Consider the following 27218-nt stretch of genomic DNA (forward strand, 5'->3'; position numbering starts at 1 on the left):
CACCCTATCTATATAACCTGACACCTCAAGCTTGATCTTTGTGTCCAGAGAAAAATGTAGTGAAAAGTTGCTGACAGGTAAAGACAGCATCTCTTAATCCTGGAATCCCAACAAGTCTGCATCTTCTGATCGCTCCATGGGACTGCTATCACACTTTCATATCTAAATCATTCAAAAACCTTGAACGGCTGGCACAGTCACCAATATGTGATCCAAAAGAAACAACCTAATGGCTTAGAGAGCCCACGTGCTAAACTTTCCTACATTTCATTCTATTTTGTCTGACGTTAACTTTGAATAAAAATATTGAATCTCAGTCTCATGTCAATTTATGCTTCATTAAGACAGGACATTAGTACAGACCGGAGAGTGAGAGTAAGGAGGTCTAAGACTCAAAATTAAACACTATTAAAACATGCTTGGCAGTAGCTAGGGCAGGCCAAGCTTGGTCACATTTCAGTTTTTTAAGACAATCCTTGATCATTTTTGTATTCCCACCTCCTATTGACCCTTCTCAAGCCTTTATTTTATTTTATTTTGCTGATCAGTAGTGTGTTTAACCCTGTCAGGTTTTTGTTTGTGTATGTGTGTTTGTGAATGCTTATACGTATGACTGTGTGCATTTGTATGTGCATGCAACATAAGTCTACTAGTGTGTGTTCGTCCATACATTGTAAAATATGTACATATGTTTACAACATTGTACCCACACACACAGGTAGGCTAGTTAGATGAGTTTTTGTGCGTGAATCTAGTAAATATTGTTTTTCAACTCCAAAATTAGTACCATTCATGAGCAACTCGCCTCTGCTAACTTCATGCAGACTGACTTACCATTAGCAAGTCCCATGAAACTGTTCCCATCCACTGTCCAATGTGACTTCGGTCTTCCAATTGAAAATCACATTTATGAATTTTGATTACTAAGTCCAGCACATCCACATGTCACCTGGATCACATTTCCACCACCCTAGTTAAAACATGCCTACCCTCTATCATCTCCCTGATAACCTCCATCATCAACTCCTCTCTGTCCACTGGTACACTTCCCCCTTCACTGAAGGTTGCCATTATCAGACCAATTCTGGGAAAACTTTTTAAATTTAGATTCTACTGACCAAAACAAATACCAGCCTATTTCCAATTCACCGTTCATCGCCAAAATCCTTGAGAGGGTAGTTGCGTCTCAACTCCAGATCTACCTTGTTAATGATAATCTCTGAACAGTTCCAATCTGGCTTTTGCCCCAAACATAGCACAGAAACAGCCCTGGTTAAGCTCACTAATGACCTCCTTCGTATAGCTGACTCCAGTCTACTCTCTATGCTCATCCTCCTTGACCTAACTGCAGCCTTTGATACTATCTCATTAGCTCCTCGTGTATCATCTGGATAGCATTGGAGTTGGGGGCACTGTGTATCCGTGGTTTAATTCCTACCTTACAGACAAGGCACATTTTGTACAAATTCAGAATTACCAGTCAGAAAGTTTGATAGTTCCTCATGGAGTTCCACTGGGTTCAGTGTTGAGGCCACTTCTGTTTATTATTTACTTCCTCTCTCTTGCTAATATCTTCTGGCACTATGGTATCCATTTCCACTGCTATGCTGATGAGACACAGCTTTATGTGTCCACTAAGCCCACTTCCACTCTCCCCTCCAATACCCTCACTGCTTGTCTCCATGATATACAGATATGGATGACAAACAATTATCTGAAATTCAACAGTAGAAAAACTGAGCTACTCCTCATTGGCACTAAATCTACTCTCTCAAAAACTAATATTTGCTCATTCCTCATTGCTGGAGCCACCATACCGGTCTCCGCTCAGGCTAAGAGCCTTGGCGTTATCCTAGATAGTACCCTTTCCTTTTCCAGTCATATAAACAATGTTTCCTGGATTGCCTTTTTCCATCTGCGAAACATCTCCAGACTATGCCCTGTTTTAACACAACACCCCACGGAAGACTTAGTCAATGCTTTGGTCACATCACGCATTGACTACTGTGATGTGATCCTGGCAGTCATCCCCAACAAACTTATTCACTGACTTTGACTCATCTAGAATTCTGCAGCATGGATTATTACATGTTCAAAGTCCACTGACCCTGTCTCTCCCCTGTTGATTCAATTACACTGGCTTCTTGTGTCACAGCGGATTAATTTTAAAATTTTATTATTAACATTCAAAGCTCTTCATAATCTATCCCCTGCTTATCTCACAGACCTCCTTCAGACTTACACTCCATCTCACTCCATCAACCTCAGCACAATGGGTGGCAGGCATCTCTGCTAAGCTGCACCCAAACTCTGGAACTCCATTCCCTGTCACATCTGCTCACTGGACTCCATTACAGAATTCAAAACTGCTCTTGAAACCTGCCCTTTCAAACTAGCTTACTCACTTTAACTGCATTAACAGCATCAAATTCATCTTTTTTAACTCCTGCTGATGTGTGCTCTATTGCTTATTGTGTGTTTTATTGTTGATCACACTGATGTTTTTTTACTGATTTGTTTTATTGTATGTGACGTAAGGTGACCTTGGGTGTCATGAAAGGCGCCTTTAAATAAAATGTTTATGATTAATATTATCATTATGAATATATATACACAATGTGTAGATACAACCTAAACAAACTAATCTGTCCTATCTCCAACCATAAGCTTTTGCGTGCTAGTGTGGTCCATATGGGCTGCAGTTCTTATTCAAATGTGTGTATGTTTGTATGCTCTTGTGCAAGTTGAAGGCTGATAGTGGTGGGTGCGGCTACAGCTTGCGTGTGTGTGTACATAGTCCTTTGTATATATCTAGAAAGAGAAGGTGTGTGTGAGAGAGAGAGAGAGAGAGAGAGAGAGAGAGAGAGAGAGAGAGAGAGAGAGAGAGAGAGAGAGAGAGAGAGAGAGAGAGAGAGATATTACTATCTAGGAGGCCCAGACTAGCTTCGTCTAGTCAGAAAGACAGGAACTGAGGAAGCCTCTTGGATGAGAGGCGAAACGTCTTCACAGATATATACCAAGTCCAGTTGCACTTGATTCAACTCCTTTGGATAACCATGACCTGGATGAATGAGAACATTCACAGACATATCTAGGAGGCCATCCATATGAGAAAGGGTAACAGGATCACTAGCAGGATGGAGCAGACAGACAGAGCATTGAGGTAGAGGATGAGACCCACTCCCAGTACTGCTGTAACCTTCGCAACACGACGACTCAGCACCATCTTCCTCACTGTCTTACAGAACTGAGAGATAGAGACAGAGAGAGAGAGAGAGAGAGAGAGAGAGGAAAGTAGGAGAGAGAAACAGAGAATATGAGCAAGAGAGGATGAAAAAGGAGCAACAGAAAGGAGTAATACAAAATTCATCCATGAGAGGAAGTGATTGTACAATACTTTACGAAATCTGATTTTTCACTAAATTTCTGAGCATTTTTAAACATAAAACTGACCTATCTATCTATGTATCTATCTATCTATCACTTAGTTTCTGTCTGTCTTCTCTCTGTCCATGTCATGATCTCTCCCTCCATCCCTCCTCTCGCCCTCTTTTTTATGTCTCTTTGCTTTTCTTGTGCTCTCTCTCTTTATTGAAGATCATCCCCTATATCAACGCCATTTTGTTTACAAGATGTTCTCACGCTCTTAATCACACAGTCGATTGGAGGTCTCAGAGGCATTACAATGCAGCAATCATCTGCAGCAGTCTATGTTGTGGCCAAAATGAATGCCACAAGCACAATAAAGCTTTTATTGACTGAAGCTGTTGCAGCAACAGAGAGGCTTAAACCAATGAACAAAGACCACGGTCTGATCTCAGAGTCCGTATTAATCTCCCCGAAGGTCTGACCCCGTGTAGAGACTGGAGCGAGTTGCTAAAAACAAAAACAAAAATGTGTTACCGACAAAGAGAATTAACGTGACGCACTGGGAGGACCTCTATATGACTGTGTGTGTGACTGTGTTTTATTGTTTGGTGATTTTTTTTTGGTTTGTGTTTGCTATTCTTAATCAGTTGTAATCTTACAGTGTTACTTCCACTCACAGTAGCACATCACAATGCTCTCATTGAAGTGACTTAATGCGTAATGCAATGGAAAACTGGCCAAAAAACAGAAAAAAAGATTACACACACACACTCCACTAAGGAGAGCTCTTGTTGAAGCAACCTCACCAAAAATAAGCAATCATGCCAAACATCTTATGATTTACACATCTCTATGGATAAGTCCGTACATTAAGTAAGGCAAATGTAGTAATGTGAGGGTCATTTGCTAATCAGATTACATCTCTTGAGTAATTTTTCTGATTATCGTCCTGTTTACGATATAAACCAAGGGAACAGCAATCTTCACAGAGGCAGATTATTCATATTTTCAGTGTACTTTATCAATCCAAGTTAACCACAACCCTGGTTATATCTGCTCAGCCACAACTGACTGATTCTATCTATGGCTCCTATTTTAGTCTGTGGGTAATATTTGACATACTATCAACTCTCAGTGCACATGCATGTGTCGTGTTGCCAACCTATCTGTACACCAATACCTCCACAAAAGACACTTGGCTGGTTAACTATTGTGCCTGAGCCGAACAGGATCTACCTGAAATGTCTGGAAGCTCATGGCGGTGCCGTAGCGACAGTACATGACAAAGTGCTCACAGTTGTACCACAGCAGACTGTAGGTGATTGAACCTTGTAGTTTCTCGGCCCGTCGAGCCACCTCCTCTCCCGGCAGTGGGGGGCGGCTGCACACCTGTCCAAGCGGAAGGTACAGAAAGTTAAGGAAACTGGTGCGAATATTTCTGATTCAAAAGGAATCTTGGACACAGCAAAACGATACAACCTCCCCGGCTGCGGGGTTGTCTGCACATCGAGCTACCTCTGACGTCACACACCTGCCCCCCAACATGGAGTTCGTGTGAAGCTGTTTGCGTTGTGAATATGCTGTAACCCCCCCTAGCCATCCCCTATCACGCCCCAGTCTTCCTCCTAGATTACCTTATCCATCTTGTTAATGAGAATCTCGGATCCGTAAGCGAAGTCGTCCACAGAGTCCACTCTCACGCTGGCGCACTGCGCAGGGGAGGAAGTAAAGTTGGAGCGAAATCAGTGGTCAGATTTAAGTTTTAATGTCTGAGAATTTTGAACACGACATAGTAAAACATTCAGTGATGTGACGTAAATGACGAACACTGGTTTTTTAAATACCTTTAGCAATAATTGTTTTCCGTTGTCTCAAGCACGGGGAGGGCGTGGTGTAGTGTCATTAATATTCATGAGCTGACGGTTGAGTGACAAGTACAGGCAAGGTCTGATGGTAAGGGTGGGCAGGGTTTTATATTGACGATTGTGACTGATGGCGTCATGTAGCCTGGGAACCAGACGAATTCGGAGATGCTAATTAGTCTGGCTCCTCTCCGTCCATTTTCGATTTCCAAGCGGTGTTATCAACGGGCGCAGACCAAATGCCTCTGGATGCAATTGGATAGACCTACAACCAATCAGAGCAACCAATGGTCTGACGTAGCGCTTAAGCTTTTCCAAATCCTGTCGGAAGTACGGCAAATACATCTGTCTTATCAACAAAAGCTTGAAGTGCACTTGTTTGTTCTTCTTTTAGATAAACTATACCGTCCAGCTCGTTTAGTACTGTTGCGATGGTGGATTCAATAGACCAGTCCACATCAGCGGCAGCCAACTGCGATCCTCTGTACGTCAGCGTCATTTCTCCCACCCGCATTCCGAGAAGACCCGCCCCTACCCTGCCTCTGATTGGCTAACCCTATCCCCGACCCCACCGTAACCTTAATCCTAACGGACCTAACCAATGGAGGCAACGAGTGGAGCCCGGGTAACCTACCAACACGGGGGTTGGCGGTTCGAACCCCCGCGTTACCTCCGGCTTGGTCGCACGTCTCTACAGACACAGTTGGCCGTGTCTGCGGGTGGGAAGCGGATGTGAAGAGTAGGGTAATTGGCCAAGTATAATTGGGGAGAAGGGGGGAGGGTGACGGAGGCAACGAGTACTAGCTAATCAGAGGCAGAGTTCCAGGAATGCAGGTGGGAAAAGAAATAAGGCTGTACGTAATCCTATCAAACCCGTGCCATAATAGATAAACGGTCGTAATTGGGCCGACCCGGGCCAGGTCAGCTGGAAATCTGTCCGAACGGGCTGGGGGCCAGGCATGTGTGCCAGAGCAAATGTAAAACATAAGCTCGCAGATTCATTTGGTTCCCAGGCTAAGTAAGCATCATGAGTATCAGGGAAGAGAGAAGGAGAGTAAAGATTGACTGAGAGAAGCTGAACAGGTGGGGCGCTCTTCTCTTAAAAAAAATAAAAATGGAAAAACTGGATTCTACCATTTATATTTATCCCCCCCCCCAGCAGAAGAGAGCATAAAATGCATGACGATTAGCGTAATAAGTGATGTTAGCAGCTATTAGTGTTACAATTTGGGTCAGACTTTAAGTTTGATTCCCTATTTTAGCTTCTTTACCTTCCTCTTTCCATGTGAGGGAAACAGCCATGTTTAGATTACATACGGAACACCACATAGCAACTCATACAAGACGGCATATTTGTGCAAGCTGTCTTATAAAAGTCATAAATTAAGTAATATTAATCGTAAGTATTTTCCTTGTACTTATGTGAAAGGGTGGACACCTAGCTCTGGCGGAACAGATTCACAATGAACTGGGTTCAATGGGTATTGGTACTTTACCTTGGCCAGTACTCCCATTATGAGTCGGTTGTTGGTGACCATCTGTTTGATCCAACACTGGTCATTGGAGACCACGGGCAGGATATCTGGAATTAGATGAGCTACTCTAGAGAGGGGAGGAGAGGAGAAGGAAGAAAAGACAAGGAAAAAGGAGAGAATAAGTTAAATGATAGAACAAAAAGAGAAGGGAAGAGAAGAAGGCCGCACGTTAGGTGGGCATTACCTGTTTTATTTTGAAACTGATGGATGAGCCAAATTCATCTCAATTTTAACACTCAAGCCTAATCTATGTTGTACCAAAAGTCACAGTAAAGGTCATCTTTACAAGTATCACAGGCTTTATTAAATGGTCAAGGATGCACGTGAAAAGTGTTGCATTTTCTTTCAAAGTGGGGAAACATGCATCACTGCATAGCTTCCGGGTTAGTGTAAAACATGTCTGTGACTTGGCCGGTCTGAAGCGTGACGTAAATTTCGGTCTCGAATAAGTGATTCTGGATCCAATCCCGTTTCAGTCCAGTGTAAACATCTGTCCATGTGAAATAATCGCCTTTAACTATATGTCCAGGCCTTATATTGATGCTTCACATTTGAGGATTGCTAGATTGTGTGAGGTGGAATTTGATCAGTTTTGAAGTGAAGCTGAAAACCGTTTCACATTGTTAGCTTAGCATAAGATGCTCCTAACCGGGGACAAGCTCATCACCCGATGACGCAACATCCGCACCACGGCTGTTAGCGAATGAATTCACAGAAAATGCCCCAACGTTAAAATAAGTAATATCGTCGTTATATGTAATTTCTACTTACTTTACTCGTATTTCAAAAAGCAAAATGATTGGCAAGCAGGATCCGAAACCCTCCCTAATTTCACCGCAGGTAAAAGATAAATAGATGTGGATGTAGCCTGAGAGCCCCGATATGACGACAACACTACAGAGGTCTGTTGCTCATCAATGAATTACCGCACAGGACTGTCCATCCAGCCAGACTGACCTTCCTCCTCCGAGGTAGATGCCAAAGTGGGTGAACAGCGTCCTGGGGACTTCCAACAGATCTCCCCTCTGAAAGCGCAAGTCATACTTACTCTCTCCACCGTTCTTTGAGTTTTTCTCTCTATCTTTCTCTCTAGGCCACTCTTTCTCTTCCTGGTCATTCTCCTGAACTGTGATGAAGAGCAGAGCGATGAGCCGCAGAGGAAACATGGCACAGAGGGAAGGATAGAGCGAGAGGGGGAGAGAGAGAGACGGAAAAATAGGAAATGAGTGGGCGAAAGCGTGGCAGTCACCTCATAGATGGTTTTATTCCCTGGGTGGGAGGGGCGGGAGAGAGGATTAAAAAAATGTGGTAAATCCGACCCAGGGCTGTTTATTTTGATCACTAACAGCTAAAGGCTATCATACAAGAATACCATGTTGTAAACTGGAAATACTGGGGGGGGGGGGTGCATGTTTAGGAGTACCTCCCCATAATAACTTTTATTATTATTATTATTTCTTACAGAGTAATTTTTCTGTGGAGGGAAAATATTCATCACAACAGTTCATTTTATCAGTTATCTTTTCCTAGGAACGTGTTGATATTGTAGCGAATACGGGAGGCAACCACAGGAAGTGCCGCGGCCGGGACGCGAACCTGTATCGGCCGCACCGCGGAAGACAGCGCTAACCGCTCGACTGAAGGGTTAGATCCGTTAGGCGAGGACCAACGTGTGTTATTATCCATGCACGTTGCAATACATTTTCCGTCTCTTATGCGTGCTTGATTAATGACTTGTTCAGATGGATATTTACACAGCGAGGGTTCATTTAGCAGCATGGCGCCATCGCAGTGTGACCAGGTGCCGCCACGTCTTCCAATTACGCGCCCCGCGTAACTAGTCTGAACCTCCCTTCCCCACGCGCAGACAGGTAAAGCTCCAAGTAGTAATGTCTTTACGCATGCGCAATAATCCATATAAGAAAATCCCAGAAAGGTGGATCGGTTCACCTGGACACACAACGTTTAGTGGGAGAAAACGTTTCATCCCTCACCCGAGTGACCTCGTCTGACATTTTCCTTTAACCTCAACCGTCAACGCACCTTGAGCAAGGCACTAATCTCAAACGTGCCGCATTAGAGCAGCTTGATGACCAACAGCAGAGCACCATATCTGTATGGGGCAGTTTTTAGGTTTGATTGTGTGGCATAGGTGCAAATGGGACCTTTCCTTAACAAAACAAGAAAAAAGAAATGGCTGCCCGGTGAGAGCTGTGGATTATCATTAAGCAGGTTTAAAGTTTGGCAATTTCTCGAATTTCAAGGCCACGTGTTCATTGACATTCATGAGTTAGAGTGATTTCCCAACGCTTGCTGTGTTCTGTGCCCTGGGCTCCTTTGTTCTGGTTTAACCACTGAAAAACAAAAGCTACCTGAGGCAGCCGGTGCTGCAGGCTTACCAGAGGGAACAAACGCATGCAAGAGACGCTTTGTTCGACAAGCTTCGATCGACGTAATGATTATCACCTGACTGTAATGGATGTGTGCGTAACTCTACAGTTCTGTTTCATTTCCTCTCATTTGTCTCTCACACAAGCCAACACACACACACACACACACAGATGTTGCTGGTGTTTTGACTAAATCAAACACATTTTTGGGCAGATTTCTGCAAGCACTTTTAATTAAAAAACATGTGTGGGCACACATGCATGTGTACACAAACACGAGGGCGAACGCACAAATCCGTATTGTTGCAGGTGTCTGGCTCGTGCACACTCCGAAATGTTTGCAAGCTGACATTCACCGCATACGCACGTGCTCACACACCCACCCATACAGTGTCGGGTAAAAGCACAGGTGAATCCTTATACACTTAAATACCACACACACACACGCACGCAAGCGCACACACACTAGGTCTTGGAGCTGAAGGTTGCAACAAACTGAGACAATTAGCTCTTTAAATGTCATCCAGAACTCTTTCACAATTCCGTCTTCCCACAGGAACACTTGAAGCGGATTCATACGTAACACAAACAAGCAGTGGTCAGGCTGATTTACGCCGCATTGTTTCCTGTCTCGCGGTAATTAAAGAGCGCCAGTGCCACTGGCGAGCATTTGGAGACAACACTGATATGAGTCAGTGATGCCAAGGCAGAACGTCACGGGCCGGGAGAGAGGTGATGAGAAGAAAGAGCGAGAGAGAGAGAGAGAGAGAGAGAGAGAGAGAGAGAGAGAGAGAGAGAGAGAGAGAGAGAGAGATGGGATGTGGATTTTTTTTGTAAATTGTTTTTATAGTTTGTTTGCTATAAACTGTACCTGTACTGTACTGTTTTGTACCACCTTGTGCTTTGGCAATACTGTGTAACTGAATATGATCATGCCAATAAAGCCCTGTTGAATTGAATTGAGAGAGAGAGAGAGAGAGAGAGAGAGAGAGAGAGAGAGAGAGAGAGAGAGAGAGAGAGAGAGAGAGAGAGACAGAAGGTGGAGAGTGAGCAGCAGGCTTCAGGAGGAATGAGAATAAGACCTATGTTGGGAGGAAAGAAAGAGAAGAATAGACAGAAGAGAATGTGAGAGAGAGAGAGAGAGAGAGAGAGAGAGAGAGAGAGAGAGAGAGAGAGAGAGAGAGAGAGAGAGAGAGAGAGAGAGAGAGAGAGAGAGAGAGAGAGAGAGAGAGAGAGGAGAACGCTCAGATTGACGAGAGACAGAAAAAGAGAGCCAGAGAGGAAAGAAGGAAAGAATTGGGAGAGAGAAAAGAATGAAGGGAACGAGAGAGAGAAGGGGAGGAGGAGAAAGGAGTTAGAGAGGAGAGAGAAGCGAGGAGTCAGACGGAGGGGGAAGAATTGCAGCAATTGAAATGTTTGATTAATAAAAGTTAGCCTTGAGTCAAAGTTAGGAGGAAGAAAAACACCCCCCTCCCTGACACACACACACACATTTTATTTCATTACACAACATGGGCTCTGAAGTTGTGGTCTCATTTGTTTTAAGTTTTGCTTATTTTAATGAGTTCATTCACAGGCCACAGACTGAAAACTCACACTAACAAAAACACATAAACACACACACATGCACTTCCTAGTGCGCAACTTGTCCACTAAAAGTGTGTCCTCGTTTGTTTTAAGTTGCGCACACGGTTACCGGTTCATTCACAAGTCAGACCAAGACTTAAAGCTGCAGTAGGCAATATTATTTCATAATAATTTTGGTTGAAATAACTAATTTTGACCATTGTATGTCGTTTAGAATATTTAATTGAAGGGTTCCTTTAAAAAAATGTCTGTCTGTGAGCGAACTGCCCTTTGTATTTAGTTAAATTTTTAAAAAAAAAACTAGACCCGGTCTGACTCAAACAAACAATCAATGTTACCTAGCATGTAACTAGCCAATCACAGCAATTCTTAAACGAGGGTCATCCGGGTGCTACACATTGCAACTCATGAAATATGACATTAACTTAAAATGATAATGCCAGACAAAAGACAACGAAGTTGCTAACAAAAACTCTCCAGGAGAGCTTTTTTTTTAAATTGCCGTTGGTCTTGCTTTAATTGTCCAGTTTATCTAGTGCTGCATATTTCACCACAAATACACTGAGGTAGGTTAACGTCTTGGTGGTAAAATTAGGTAAACGTTAGTTTGATTATTTTTTTTAGCTATATTAAACCAACTATTAAAGAACTGGTGTTACATTATGTAGGCTGTTTTTTTATAGCCTTCTTGTTTTGTGTTTTTTTTTATCATATAATAAGATACAATCTTATTCGAAATAAGTTTGACTAAATTGACAAAAAATGGTTTTGGCTAAACTAGATTGACTGAAATGTTCAATATACTAATCCGACAGCTAAAAAAAGACTAAAATGTCAGCAGCTTTCATTAACTAAAACTATACTAAAACAGTTACGTTTTTGTTTTTTGTTTTTTTGACTAAGACAAGACTAAAATGCCCACACTTTTAGACGACTAAAACTTGACTTAACAAAAATGGGATGAGGTTGACTGAATATGATAAAAACTGATGTAAGCGGTTATTTTCTTGCCCGGTGCGGGATTCGATACAGGGTGTACTGCACCACAAGGCGACGTCACTAACCGCTCGGCTAAAGGGTCAGACCTGTTAGCGTCTTATTAGTAGTTTACACCAACAAGGGCATTTGACACAGGACTAAGTCTAAGACTAAATGAAAAAAATAGCTGACAAAATTAACCCTAGTTCAAACAAAGGATATGTTAGAAATGTCTTTACTTCTACCACCCAATACAATAAAACACATTTATAGTCATCACCAGTCTTCATTTTCGCTGTGTTTAATTATAGGCCACTCTTTATGTTAGCTACCGGTTAGCTGACATTTGCTAGCTAGCCAAAGTAGTATCAACCAGTGTTTGCAGCTGTTTGAATTCGAGTCAATGAGAGAAGCTGGCAATGCAATGTAGTCTTCCTTAGCTGGCAGGGTGAGTGTTCATTAGAAGAGTTACAACATGACTTCTGGTGTCCCCTCAGGAATAGCTCTTGAGAAAATTTCATGTAACTGTCCCCTCCGAAGTTGATATCAGCTTTATCAGATTTTCGCCATGTCCAGCAGAGAGAGAGGTGGAAGGTTTTCCATTGGAATGTTCATGTTGCCTACTGCAGCTTTAATATTCCATTCCATTCCATTATCCAAACCGCCCATCCTGCTCTCAGGTTTGCGGGACAGCTTTAATATGCAAGAAAAAAGAAAGAAAGAAAGAAAAAAAGCCCGCTGCGCACACATACAAAGGGGGGGGGGGGGTGTACTAGGATGACAGCCGGCAGGGGAGCTCATCCCCTGGAGACCCTGCGTTGGCACACATCTGCCCTGCCGAAGTGTCCTTGAGCCAAGACAGTGATTCCACCCTCGCGTCAGGAGCGTTGTTTTGAAGCTGACCGTGACCTCTGATCTCCTCGGAGAGTGGGGCAGCAAGTGAATATAACTTCCAAATGGCTTTCAGTCTTAAAATAACAGTTAATGCATTCAGAGCAAAGTCATGGTTCAAGATAAAACAAAGGCTTTGTGGGATTAAAATTGGATAAAAAAAAACAAATGAAAAAACACCAAGGGGAATGCTGATTAAAACAACACCAGTAAGCAGGAATGAAGTTATATAAAATGGCGTAGAAGTTTTGTGTGAAAATATATAAGAGCTTATTTCCATTAAGAACGGCATTTCTTTAAGCGGAAAAGCAGGATAGCTTAGAAAAACGGTAAGTGCAGATATTTCAACATTGTCAATAAGGACAGTACACGTTACGTTTATTTTCACCTCGTTTATTCACATAAAAATGGCAGTATAAAGAGTTATGGTGTCAAAAATATAAATTCTTTAGAAAAGCTTTTGACTATTAGACAACAGTCAAGTCGAGTGGTATATTTACACCTATTTACAGAAAAGAAAAAAAAAACATAAAAACCACTTAGCCCGTCTAAAGTGGCATAATGATACAGGATGGATGACATTTTACAAGCTCATAGGACCTTTTAGCTAGTAGTTGTCTTTCTAGTAGAGAGTCAGTGTAAATGTTTTACATTCTGTTTTGCAACGAGAAGGAAAATAAGGAAACAAAAAAACCTGAGAAGGATTTTCTTGTGGAGTTTTTCCTTATTCAGGTTTAGGGCCCAAGGACAGAGGGTGTCGTACTCGTATGCTGTATATTGTCGTATGTTGTACTGGTTGTAAAGCCTTTCGGGACTACCTTGTGACTTTGGGCTATACGAATAAACTTGCCCTGAAAATGTGTTTTTTAAAAAAATCCCTTTTAGCGCGTCTAGTCGGTCTCTACTGGTACCGGCTAAGATGGCCGCCACGAAACTACAGAGCAGGACGGCGCCAAGACAGGGAGGTTGTATTGGGTCGAAAGATGCGGTCTTCGGATTGAATTAAAGGTAGAGAGAATATTTGTTCTGGAAGTGATACGCTGTTTAAACGTCTGGTCGGTATAATAGTTACGTCAGTTTTGGGATTTTCAAACCGGATAATGCCCCCAGGCCACGGTTAAAACGGCACATTCTCTGGGCGCTCTACCCTTCAGCACAGTTTATTTCCATGACCAGAAACATCAAAATTTCAAGGAGGGTTTTAATCAAATGTGCCGCACAAATGGCGTTCAAGGCTGTGTTTTCGAAAAGAAAATGCCTGGTCTGTTAACTTTAATTCTGTGGTTTTGGGACTGCACAGCGTTTACCCTCCCCCGATAGAAACCTGGCACGGAAACGTTTCACCAAGCGGCGACACGGACACGCCCAACGGTATCTGTCTGTGGACTGCAAGACAGGGGCGGGATGCACAAGCCACGCCCCCACGGCACAACACACGCCCACATCAGTACAGGAAACGCCCACTTGCCGGTTCAAGAAATACTCCCCAGTACAAAACAAAATGTCGCCCAGTTCATGTTTCGTCCATGACGTGCAGTCCGCAGACAGACCCTTCTCCACACGCCACCACATCGGCGTGAAAACATAGTTAAGAAAGTAACCAAGCTCGTCCTTCCTGGTGACAGCGCTATGTGGTTCACGTGACTCCGGGTTTTATACAAACATCTTTTTTTTTGGCATTTTGAAAGAATAATTTAGACCCCCGGCTGCGCTGAAGGTTAGCCGTTTTCCTCGTTTTTGTGCTATCAGGGACGGCGTGGAGGCGGCGGCTCCACAGTCTTTTAACACTGTCGTATCCGGGCTAATCTAGCTGGCCATCCACAGGGTGAAGGGGACGAGGAGCGTGGGCAGGGCGGTGCCGGAGGATATCCCCAAACACACCATGGACAGGACTCCCAAGGACGCCGTCAGGAAAACGTTGCGCCGGTCCCGAATCAGCGACTTCAGCCACTCACAGAACTGGGGAGGAGAGGAAGAAGAGGTTTTGGTTAACAATCAGGACTTAATAACGTTATCCTGATATCCCTCAAAATGGCATAAAAGCACTTTAATGGTAATCACACACCCCCCCTTTGACAACATGTTATCCAGATGCTGTTTTATTGTAATGATAAACATTATTTACTAATATTATGTCTTAATTCCTATACTCATATATACAGAAGTAGATGGGCAGTTACACAACTTAGTTGTCCATTCAAAAAAATTGCCCTTAAGATAAACGAAAATGCATCACTTTGAATAATCTTTTAAGTGAAAGAGTATAGCAAACACATGTAGAGAGCTACTACTACTACTACTAATAGTACTACTATTAAGTGTACTCAGAATACTGCACATATATGAGAATTAACTACTGTTGAGAAGTAACTTGATATGTGTAATCTAACGTATATGTCTAGAAGGATGTTTACACGTATGTTTTGAACCGATGAATGCTAAAATCATGAAAGAGGACTTTTGGGTTCGATGATCAAGGTCACCTCTTGTTAGTCAGAAAACAATTATTTTCGTCTGAAAACGACATTGTGCTGCTTAAAAGATTAGGTTAACTGGGTAGGATCGACTGGGCATGTCTCTCTCTCTCTCTCTCTCTCTCTCTCTCTCTCTCTCTCTCTCTCTCTCTCTCTCTCTCTCTCTCTCTCTCTCTCTCTCTCTCTCTCTCTCTCTCTCTCTCTCTCTCAACAGTTTCAAGAACCAGTTGGAGTTTAACTGCCTTGAACTGAGAAGACTCAACAGTACTGAATCAGACACACACACACACGCACGCACACACACACACACACACACACACACACACACACACACACACACACACACACACACACACACACACACACACACACACACACACACACACACACACACAACATGATCAAAAGGGAGCAGGAAGAGTTGAACACATATTTTCCTACCTAACTTTTCTTTCCTCATCAATTTTAGGTTTGTGCTAGAATTTATTATTTTTTTTCTTTTCTTTTTTTTCTTCTTTTGTTGATGTCATACCATCACTCAAAACTAAAAGTCACCTTGAAGGTTGAGTCTTTGGATACTGAATGGCACTCAAAGTAAAATATTTAGGTTAGCAATTTCAGTATGGGAAACTCGATACGGCAACTTGAAGTCTGAGAATTTCTCTGCCTCTCTCTCAGTTTTCTGCATGACTGGATGGGGGGGGGGGCTGTTTTCTGCCATTAATAGTCATTGGCTGCAGGTCTCCAAGTCAATTTCTGTGTGTCTGGCTGTTCAACTGCCTGCTGCTGCTTAAGACTTTGTCTGCCTGCCTGCCTGCCCGCCCGCCCGCCTGTCTGCCTGCCTTTCTGTCTGTCTGTCTGTCTGTCTGTCTGTCTAACTGCCTGACTGTCTGTCTGTCTGTCTGTCTATCTGTCTGCCTGTCTGCCTGTCTGTCTATCTGCTTGCCTGCCTGTCTGCCTGTCTGCTTGTCTGTCTACCTGTCTGTCTGCCTGTCTGTCTGTCTGTCTGTCTGTCTGTCTGTCTGTCTGTCTGTCTGTCTGTCTGTCGGTCTGTCTACCTGTCTGCCTGCCTGTCTGTTTGCCTGCCTCCACCCTAAAAATACGGCTATGATTTGGCACAGCGACACCGCTTTCAAAGAAGCCCTTGTTCTCTTGGCTTCCAAAGGAGCGACCCAGATTTTCCCCTCAGTTTAAAAACAGAGCGTCCAGAACTGGTGACGTTGAGTTTTCATTGCATCTAACCCCCCCCCCAAGAAAATAGACTTTATTATCTGCATGTGAAGGCCTCATCTTTATTTGATTTTGATTTTTACTGGCTACTACACCTCTGTGCTTTTGTGCATTAGGCGACACCCCACTTTGCACTGTCACCAAGAGAGAACTTTGTACCACACTGGCCGGGGGGGGAGGGGGTCTGTCGCTGGGGGGGGGGTTCTGTCACCGGGGGGGGGTTGTTCTGTTAGATTTTGTTTTCTCATTGGAAAACACGAGAACGGTGTTTCAGGTGTTTCAATGAAAACATCTTTGCAAAGAAGAGAAAAAAAAAGAAAGCAGGAAAGGGACTTAGAAGGGGGGATATACACTATTAAATACTTTGAAGAAAAGTGGACTGAAAATAACGTCAAACCTTGTCAGAAGTGTTCTATTGACTGCTGGATTTCAGTGAGGGTGTGAAAATATAATAATAATAATAATAATAATAATGATAATAATGAAACAACTATAGCGAACCAAGGCTACAGTAGGCCAGAAAAAGCAAAAACAATCAAGAAAATAAAAGGGAGCAATATAGGAAGGATTTTCTCTTCGTTGTGAGCTTTTATCGTCTGTTTGGTCTCTGTGTAAATAAACTAAAGCCTGACTAATTCCATAAAGGGAAGTGAATCATGACCCTGTGGCAATCAATCTGCACACACTTGCAGATTCTCTTTTACCTTTGCATCCTGTATTTGCTGACAGTGCGGGACACAGTCCTCCCCTCTAAAGCCAAGTTTTACATATCATCATCATCATCATATCATAGCCCCCCCCCCAAATAAATAAATTTACTAATTTCACAAGTATGGACAAGTGACTCAAGATACAGATGTTAAGTGTTTCTCAAACGCAGCCGTTTGTACATTTGAGAAACACTTAACATCTGTATGGCACAGTCTCTGGTGCCACTTTGCAGCAAACACGAAGCGTCTCATAATGTTGTTGATGTTGGCCACTACCGTTGTGCATAACACCATTCTTATTAGTGTCTACTATTGTGCCCTTCCTCTACCTTCAACAGACATTTTATGCACTTCATGATGACAGTATGTTCATTTTTACTGATATGCGTCAGCGTAAATAAATTTAGCATACTTTGATTGCCCTTGATGGTCTGAAGCGTTATTACATTGATAATATGAGATACTATGATAAAATATAACACTACTACTACTACTACTACTACTACTACTAATTTACATATGATTATGCAGAAAATGACCTGCTACTACAACTTCATATAGTATCACTATGAGATATATATATATGACTGTCTAGCAAATGCACTACAACTACTACTTTATATTGTAACGTGCATGGATAAGTAGACACGTTGGTCCTTAACTAACGGTTTTGACCCTTTAGTTGAGCGGTCAGCGATGTGTTCCGCGGTGCGGACGATACGGGTTCGCGTCCCAGCCGCGGCAGTTCCTGTGGTTGCCCCCCCCCCCCGAATTCGCTACAATATAGTACTACTATGATATGATTACTATTTACCAACATACTACTACTAGACAGATAGCTAGCTAGATAGATTTGTTTGTGAATACATGTACACTCTACTTCATAGTACCCATAGATGACTATTTAAGAAATGTACTACTACTTCATACAGTACAATATAATTCATACAATTCAGATCTAAATAAACATAAGCATATAGCACAATTACTACTTTATATAGTACTTCTATGATATGATTAAATTGTAGAAAATGTCACGGCTATAGTATAGTTTAATAGCTTTAATAGCTTAATGGTGTCATAACTGACATCATTAAGCGCTACTAAGCGCTGTGTCTGCTAACATATGTAAATGGGAATAAAAAAAAGTCACCTGAGGCGACCTCTCTCTCTCTCTCTCTCTCTCATCTCTCTCTCTCTCTCTCTCTCTCTCTCTCTCTCTCTCTCTCTCTCTCTCTCTCTCTCTCACCTTCTCCGTCTGCAGGCTGACCGCCGTGCCGTAGCGGCAGTAGGTGACGAAGTGCTCACAGTTGTTCCACAGCAGGCTGTACGGTATCGCCCCGAGCAGCTTCTCCGCCCGGCCGCCACCTCCTCGTTGGCCAGCGGGCGCCTCCGCACGTCGCCGTCCATGCGGTTCAGAAGGACGACGGCGCCGTACGCGAAGTCCTCCAGCGTGTCTACGCGGACGCTGGCGCACTTGGAGAGCACGCCGAGCAGCAGGCGAGTATTGGTCACCATCTCCTGGATCTGACGGTGGTCACTCGTCACCGCCGGCAGGATGTCCGGGATGAGGTGCGCCACCCGGTTGTCGCCGAGGTAGATGCCGAAATGGGTGAAGAGAGTCCGGGGGACCTCCAGCAGGTCCCCTCGCTGGAAGCGCTGCGTCGCGGGGAGCCCGTCCCGCTCCATGCGCCTAGCCGCCGGCTTGTCATCCCTCTCTCTCCCGGCCGGGGACAGGAGACTGAACACCTTGAAGTGGGCGAGCAAGAACAACCTCTCCAGGAGGAACGTGAGGGTGTCTAACATGGTTGAAAGACAAGAGAGAGAGAGGGGGGAAAATGTATCTTTCGTTCTGTTTTTGTCCTGGTCCTCCTCCTCCTCTCACCTCAAGTGAAGCATCTTTGGCTCTGCAGAGAAGTTTGGTGAGGAGGAGGAGGGGGTGGAGGAGGAGGAGGAGGAGGAGGAGGAGAAGGAGAAGGGGCGTGATGTCCCGCGAAGCATAATTGGCTTTGGCCATGAAGTAACGGTCTGAGGAGAGGGAGGATGAGAGACCATCAGACAGACAGAGAGAGAGAGAGAGAGGCAGAGAGAAAGATTGAGGGAGAGGTGTTTTTGTTGGAAGTGCGTGTGTGAGAAAGCGAGAACAAGTGTGTGCGTGTGTGTGTGAGAGAGAGAGGTGTGAGAAAGAGGGGGAGAGAGAGAAAATCAGAGTGTGAAATAGAAAGAGCAGGGGGGAAGAAGAGAGATGGCATCCAAGAAAGGTGGGAAGCAGAAGCCTGCAGAGAAATAGAGTGTGTCCCTTTCCTTCTAATTCCCTCAGCCTCTGTCTCTCAAACACATGGGAGGGGCGCAGAAAAAGCGTGAACTACAGAGAGAGAGAGGGAGAGAGAGAGAGAGAGAGAGAGAGAGAGAGAGAGAGAGAGAGAGAGAGAGAGAGAGAGAGAGAGAGAGAGAGAGAGAGAGAGAGAGAGAGAGATGCTCCACCAGTTGCAGCTCCCGTTTTTACACACGTGTCCATGCACAGTACAAACCACTGAGCTCTCCTGGAGGTGTTAGGTTGGAGTGCACGCCGGCCGGTGACTGCTGCAGACACTCTGTGGCCAGCGGCAATGAACGAGCTAGCATTTAGAGTCAAACTGTTTGACCCGGGTCAACAAGCAGAAGCTCACCACAACAACCTGGAGGAGTGGAATTCTCTCCCCCCCTCCTCCCCACCTCCACCCCCGCCCTCCTATTTGTCGCTCCCTGATTTTGTCTCTTTGTATTTCTCTATGTCCCCCTCTGTTCCTTTACACCCCCTCTTTTTGTATGCCCCCCTTCCTCTCTCCCTGAAGTAATGAGTGCCACATGGCCCGTTCTCCACCTTCCTCTCCTCCACACACACACAGACGCACGCACACACGCACGCACGCACACATACATGCTCATAGAGCGCAGCCCATTTCCACAGTTTCATCAAGCCAAACCATCCAAATGTAGGGTGCTCACAATTTCCACCACAGCCATGTCTGACCTTACTCACCACACACACACGCTCGCGTGCGCATACACACACACACACACACACACACACACACACACACACACACACACACACACACACACACACACACACACACACACACATGCATGCATGCATGCACGCCCGCACACGTGCATGCACGAACTGGAAGACCAACAGGAACATGCAAAAATGTACAGATAACACACAGACACAAATACATCCAAAAATACATTGTAAAAACAAACATGCAAACACATTACCCTTACTTACAAAGACATTAGTCACTTATTCACTTATGGCATGGGAAACCTTCAACCACTTGGTTGACATTCAAACTGAGCGATGCTGCGGTCGCCGTGGTGTAGCTTCCTCAAACCACCAAATGGTCTCTCTCTGTCTCTCTCTCTCTCTCTCTCACTACACACACACACACACACACACACACACAAAATACAGCCGGTAAGTCTGAGCCAGCAGCATGTCCATCTGAATCATTTGGTTAGCATAGAATACATTCCCCACCTATGTCCCACAGCTCTCTCATCCCATTTAGCGCTACTGCTGTTGGTGCATCGAGGTTCCTGAAGAGGTCAGCGGGCTATTTCAGAGCAGAACGGATGGCCATCCATTAAGACACAGACGGATAGACATAGATCCCTTGAGTCATTTAAGTTGACTTATGTAAGCTACACTGATCAAAGTACTGCAGAATTCAAAAATGAAAAACAAAAAACAGCCACAATATGTAAAACTACAAGAAAGACTTCAAAACAAAGACATGGGTCAAGGGGACATGAAAGCTTAAGAATAAAAGTCGCCCCAAAGCGTCAAGCCCTGGCCATCTCAGCTCAGGCCCTGGCCGCCTCAGCTCAGGCCCTGGCCATCTCAGGTCAGGCCCTGGCCTTCTCATATCAGGCCCTGGCCATCTCAAGTTAAGCCCTGGCCATTTCAAGTTAAGCCCTGGCCATCTCAAGTCAGGCACTGGCCATCTCAAGTTAAGCCCTGGCCATCTCATGTCAGGCCCTGACCATCTCAGCTCAGGCCCTGGCCATCTCAAGTCAGGCCCTGGCTATCTCAAGTTAAGCCCTGGCCATCTCAAGTTAAGCCCTGGCCATCTCAAGTTAAGCCCTGGCCATCTCAAGTTAAGCCCTGGCCATCTCATGTCAGGCCCTGACCATCTCAAGTTAAGCCCTGGCCATCTCAAGTTAAGCCCTGACCATCTCAAGTCAGGCCCTGGCCATCTCAAGTTAAGCCCTGGCCATCTCAAGTTAAGCCCTGACCATCTCAAGTCAGGCCCTGACCATCTCAAGTTAAGCCCTGGCCATCTCAAGTTAAGCCCTGGCCATCTCATGTCAGGCCCTGGCCATCTCAAGTTAAGCCCTGGCCATCTCAAGTTAAGCCCTGACCATCTCAAGTCAGGCCCTGGCCATCTCAAGTTAAGCCCTGACCATCTCAAGTTAAGCCCTGACCATCTCAAGTCAGGCCCTGGCCATCTCAAGTTAAGCCCTGGCCATCTCAAGTTAAGCCCTGGCCATCTCATGTCAGGCCCTGACCATCTCAGCTTAGGCCCTGGCCACCTCAGCTCAGGCCCTGGCCATCTCAGCTCAGGCCCTGGCCGCCTCAGCTCAGGCCCTGGCCGCCTCAGCTCAGGCCCTGGCCGCCTCAGCTCAGGCCCTGGCCATCTCATGTCAGGCCCTGACCATCTCAGCTTAGGCCCTGGCCACCTCAGCTCAGGCCCTGGCCATCTCAGCTCAGGCCCTGGCCGCCTCAGCTCAGGCCCTGGCCATCTCAAGTCAGGCCCTGGCCTTCTCATATCAGGCCCTGGCCATCTCAAGTTAAGCTCTGGCCATTTCAAGTTAAGCCCTGGCCATCTCAAGTCAGGCCCTGACCATCTCAGCTCAGGCCCTGGCCATCTCAAGTCAGGCCCTGGCCATCTCAAGTCAGGCCCTGGCCATCTCATATCAGGCCCTGGCAATCTCAAGTCAGGCCCTGGCCATCTCAAGTCAGGCCCCTGCCATCTCAGGCCTTCAAATCTAACAGAGGTTGATGATGAGGTTGATTCTGAAGCACACTGGGAGCTGATTGAGAGAATTAAGTGTGGAGGTAAAAAAGATCTTTTTTTTTTCCTTCCTGGTGTTGGTAAGAAGACTATTGACATTTTCTGGACCAGCTGGATGAAGGACCGGGAGGCCTGGCTGATAAGTTACTGTAGGTTTTGCTGAGGTGAAGACACAAACAACTTCCCCCAAGCCTTGGACCTGGACAATTTGAAATGGTTTTTAAAACAGAAGCTTGTTTTCACTATTGTGTCAACTGTTAAATTTAAGGTATTTGTCAAAAACCACACTAAACATTTTGGCATAGGATCTGATAAAGGAGACCATTGGGTCCAGATCTTAAGAAGAAGACGACACTTTATTATTTCTCGTTGTACACACATACAATGAATTTGCTCTCTGCATTTAACCCATCGTATTGTATAGGAGCAGTGGGCAGCTGCAGTGCCCGGGGACCAACTCCAGTTCTTCTTTCCATTGCCTTGCTCAGGGGCCCAGACAGGAGTATTAACCCTAACATGCATGTCTTTTTGATGGTGGGAGGAAACCGGAGCACCCGGAGGAAACCCATGCAGACGTGGGGAGAACGTGCAAGCTCCACACAGAAAGGACCTGGGACGGCCTGGGGTTCGAACCCAGGACCTTCTTGCTGTGAGGCAACAGTGCTAACCACTGGGCCAGGAAAGGGATTGATGGAGTCAGTGTGGGGAAAACAATACGACTTCAGGTTTGCTGGGGGCTTTAATGAGACACAAAGCTGGGTATCGCCAGCTTTGTGTCTTCCAAATCCATGACCACACGATTATGGTCCCAATAGCCTAAAGAAGAAAACTGTGGTTTTTCTAGGACGTTCCCAGGGGCAAAGAGGAGAAGGTTGTGGTCCGAGTGGTGGACGGTAGGCGGACTCTGGTTGTTCTCAGAAGCTTATGGTGTGAATGTCAGAAGCGTGTGATTGAAAATAAAAAAGAAGAATGTGCTCAGTTAGTGCTGCCATGTTATATAATCTTTAAAAACGTCTTCAGCAAACATTCTGCCAGGCGGCGCTGTACAGTTGTCAATCATTCATTCATGCACTCCTCTCTCTCTTTCATTCTCGTCCTCCTTTGCTGCCTCCACTCACAGGAGAGGGGGATTAGGGAAGATTATGGTCACAGAGAAGGCTGTTCACAACCTCCCCTTTCAACACACACACACACACACACACACACACACACACACACACACACACACACACACACACACACACAGTGACCCCCGCCAAGACCTTTCAATGGGGTTGAATGACAGCAAGAGGATAAGATTTAGCCGTTTTGTGTGTGTGTGTGTGTGTGTGTGTGTGTGTGTGTGTGTGTGTGTGTGTGTGTGTGTGTGTGTGTGTGTGTGTGTGTGTGTGTGTGTGTGTGTGTGTGTGTGTGTGTGTGTGTTTTCACTAAACAATGCCTCCAAGCATGGGGTTGATGCTCTCCAGCAGTCAGTCAGAGGCGGTGGAGGGCTTCAGAACCTATCATTGGAAATCACTTGTCATTTGTGTGTACGTGTGTGCGTGAATGTGTGTGTGTGTGTGTGTGTGTGTGTGTGTGTGTGTGCGTGCGAGCACGGATTAGAGAATTTGTGTGCCAGTGAAAAGAGCGTTTGTGTGAATAAGTAAGATTTACTCAGAAAACTGAGTCGAATGAAAGCCGGAGAGACTGTTTGTCAGCGTGTGTGAGTGAAATTTATATGAAAAGAAGTACACACAAATTAGCCAGGCCGAGAGAAAGAGAGAGGAAAAAGAAGAGAGGGGGAAAAAAACAGAGGCCACAGTGATGACAGATGAGGTGCAATCTATCTCCTTTTATCCTCGCTGACATCCCTCCACCAGAGAGAGAGAGAGAGAGCGAGCATGAGAGCGTGAGACGGAGAGAGAGAGCGAGAGCGAGAGAGAATGTCGGCATCAACTACACAAAGACAGGGATAGCATGACAAAGTTATACAGATGACTGATAATAAATAATGAACTGTCCTTTGACCAAAACATTTTCTTTCTCTTGGTCTCTTTGCATGTCGTGACAGTCAGAACAACACAAAGGCGGCGATGCCATGACTAATGGCTGTGGTAAAAGGTCCTTTGGACGACAAACACACTCTCAGACCCCGCACCATGCCAATAGGATAACCATCTATCAAATCCTCCGTCTCACAGCAGATGCAGATCATATCAGCCAGCTAGCTCTGCACCAAAGGTAGCGACGTCAACCCGGGTCCATATGCTGCTCTGTGTCTGTGAGCCGGGGCCGCTTTCTCAAAAAGTGGGTCACTTGTCTGTTTCTAGTGGGTCCTATCCTTTAAAAAAAAAAGAGGGGGGGGAGGATTTGAGGGTTTTACAAGGCGGGGATCCAGACCGGCCTGGAAACTAACCTTTTCATTCGGCAGCCATTTACGCAGGCGCCTGCCAGTGTTTCCCGGCCACTTTCACTGTTTAATTAGCCAAGCCAAACTCTGTGTAAACCTGAAAAAGTGGCGAGTGGAATAGAAGCACTTCCCACCACTTTCATGATTTTTACCATCCAAATATATTTTGCAGAAAAGAGAGGAGCAACCTGACTGAAGAAGAGAGAGCTACGTTCAAGATCAGAGGAATGGATGAGAAGTTGAGAGAGACAAGATTGAGATGGTTTGGACATGTACAGAGAGGAGGCATGGACTATATAGGAAAGAAGGTATTGGACCTGGAAATACCTGGCAAAAGAAAAAGAGGGAGACCAAAGAAAAGATGGAAAGACCAGATAGAGGAGGACATGAAGAGGGTTGGACTGCAGGAGAGGGATGCGTCAGACAGAAAGCTATGGAGGGCCGAGCGTTGGCGACCCCTGAGAAATAGGGAACAAGCTGAAAAAAGAAGAAGAACATCATCATCAACAACAACAACCTGATTGGACATCTGCATGAGTGTTTGATTAGGGGTGTGACAGACGGGTTGTCACATCATCTCCTTTGTAGAGATGAATAAACCACCAGCATCTTTTCTTTTAAATACTTGTTTTTTCTCCCTTTTTGTGCCCAATTGTACTTAGCCAATAACCCCACTCTTCCGAACCGTCCCGGTTGCTGCTCCACCCCCTCTGCCCATCCGGGCAGGGCTGCAGACTACCACATGCCTCCTCCGATACATGTGGAGTCACCAGTCGCTTCTTTTCGCCTGACAGTGAGGAGTTTCGCCAGGGGGACGTAGCGCGTGGGAGGATCACGCTATTCCCCCCAGCCCCTCCTCCCCCAAACAGGTGCTCTGACCGACCAGAGGAGGCGCTAGTGCAGCGACCAGGACACATACCCACACCAGGCTTCCCACCCGCAGACACTGCTGATTGTGTCTGTAGGGACGCCCGACCAAGCCGGACGTAACACGGGGATTCGAACCGGCGATCCACGTGTTGGTTGGCAACAGGATAGACAGCTACACTACCCGGACACAATACTTCCTTTGTTTTATCGTTTTTCGTTATATAAAGACACACCAAAGAAAACAAAAGGAAAACAAAAAACAAAAACATAAAAAGGCCTGGCCTGCAGTGTTTCCACGAAGCCTCTATATTTCTGTGACATTCAGTCTCAGAAGTATATAGGCTTTTTATTTATTTCATTTATTTATCTAGTTGTTGACATGAAAACATCGTCCATTTCTCTTGACATTGTTCTTCTTGAGTTCTTATCCTGTGAGTTAACAGTTCCATCTATATATATATATATATATATATATATATATATATATATATATATATATATATATATATATATATATATATATATAAAGCAAGAGTGTGTTTGTATGTTTGCTTAAAACTCCAGAAATACTCACTGCAGAACAAAAAGAAAGGTATCTTTAAAATTAGCACTTTCCAAGGGTTGCACAGTTCGAAAAATATTTCAAAAACCAAGTAAAAAATTTGACAAATTTGCGAAATTAAGTTTATTTTGTGGTGATTTGCAGCGATTAATACACACATTGGCAAAGAAGCTTGATGAATGGATTGAAAATTATGACATTTGACCATTTTCGTTAATAAGATGCGTTTATTCGACATTCGTTTATCACATGTATCATATCATAAATTATACTATATTTCGTCATCGATTATATCATAAGGGTCAGATCGTGTTGATTGTTTTGGTGAGAACATTTTCCCCGGGCAACACCGGGCACGTCTGCTAGTTTCATATTTTGCATTCACTATTTTCAGCCATTCACCATGTGTTGGTGGTTCCGCCTTGTGCCATCTTTTCTTAATGGCCTTTTTACAAGCTGCCAACAAGATTTTCAAAATAAATATGTCTTCTATTAGCACAATATCTCCTGTCATATTACCAAAGTACAGTACCATACATGACATAGGTATATCATAGCCCAGGATTTCATTAATAACCATATGAACATTTACACTCTTGCACTCTTGTTTCTCTTCAGTTTGAATAAATCTGTTGCCTTTCATCAGCATCTTTTTATTTGATGCAGATCCAAAACATTTTGGGGCATCCGGACACCGGATGGGCTCCTAAGCTGATAGAGCAGACTTACTCACGCTCGTGCCTCTTCACAAACCAGCTGAACTAGAACAGGACGTCCACACGGTGGCTGGCTGGCTGCAGACAGAGGGACACCGGTCCTGTGACAAACTTTTAAATTACGTGCAAACTTTGTGCCCCAACTCGAGGGCGTTCAAGGATTCCCAGCGGGAATGTCTGCAAGGTCAAAACAAGGTTTTCAGAGAGGGAACAAAATGGCGGGTACACGATCTGGCAGTTCAGTGTGACTTTTCAACAGCACCAACCTCAAAGTTAGAGACGCTACAGAGGCGGGCTGGTGACTGGACGCGAGCCATGTTACCGAGACCAGATTGGCTGGGAGAACCAGGATGGAGAGAGCTAGGCTCTTTACTTCCTAAATGACGACCAACGAATGAAACACCTCACCCGCAGCTGCACTGAGGTCGACATTAGAAACCAGTGGTTGTACTGGCAACTCCCACTGGCGAACACAAGACGGCTGTGGTTGTACTGGTGTGCATCCAATTCTCTTTGGATAAATAAACGCTAAAAGTTAGAAATAAAATGCATGCCTAACGTCTTTACTGATAATTGATAGTGACAGATCTTT

The 27218-nt window shown here is 44.8% G+C and overlaps 2 protein-coding genes across 2 annotated transcripts; both read right to left on the bottom strand.

The window, feature by feature from the left end:
* Positions 1-3091: 3091 nt before the first annotated feature.
* On the bottom strand, positions 3092-7932 carry lratb.2 (lecithin retinol acyltransferase b, tandem duplicate 2). The gene is made up of 5 exons (XM_056300742.1): positions 7724-7932; positions 6728-6833; positions 5004-5078; positions 4606-4758; positions 3092-3247 (listed from the first exon to the last, which is right to left on the bottom strand). The coding sequence occupies exons 1-5, from the start codon at positions 7930-7932 to the stop codon at positions 3092-3094; spliced, it is 699 nt and encodes a 232-aa protein (XP_056156717.1).
* A 5076-nt stretch (positions 7933-13008) lies between these two features.
* Positions 13009-18880, bottom strand: LOC130130813 (lecithin retinol acyltransferase-like). The gene is given in 3 exon segments (XM_056300647.1): positions 13009-14571; positions 18276-18388; positions 18391-18880. Coding segments are annotated over 3 exon segments (708 nt in total). The 5' UTR covers positions 18833-18880; the 3' UTR covers positions 13009-14418.
* Positions 18881-27218: the final 8338 nt, after the last annotated feature.

Source organism: Lampris incognitus, chromosome 20, assembly GCF_029633865.1.
Source record: "Lampris incognitus isolate fLamInc1 chromosome 20, fLamInc1.hap2, whole genome shotgun sequence".
Classification (NCBI taxonomy): Eukaryota; Metazoa; Chordata; class Actinopteri; order Lampriformes; family Lampridae; genus Lampris; species Lampris incognitus.

Excerpts from the sequence above, each read along its gene's own strand:
- lratb.2 (XM_056300742.1), bottom strand. The coding sequence starts at position 7,932 with ATGTTTCCTCTGCGGCTCATCGCTCTGCTCTTCATCACAGTTCAGGAG. Across the intron at positions 6,834-7,723 it reads ATCTACCTCGGAGGAGGAAG|AGTAGCTCATCTAATTCCAG; the intron begins GTCAGTCTGGCT and ends TCCCCTCTCTAG. Across the intron at positions 3,248-4,605 it reads TGAGCTTCCAGACATTTCAG|TTCTGTAAGACAGTGAGGAA; the intron begins GTAGATCCTGTT and ends TCTATCTCTCAG.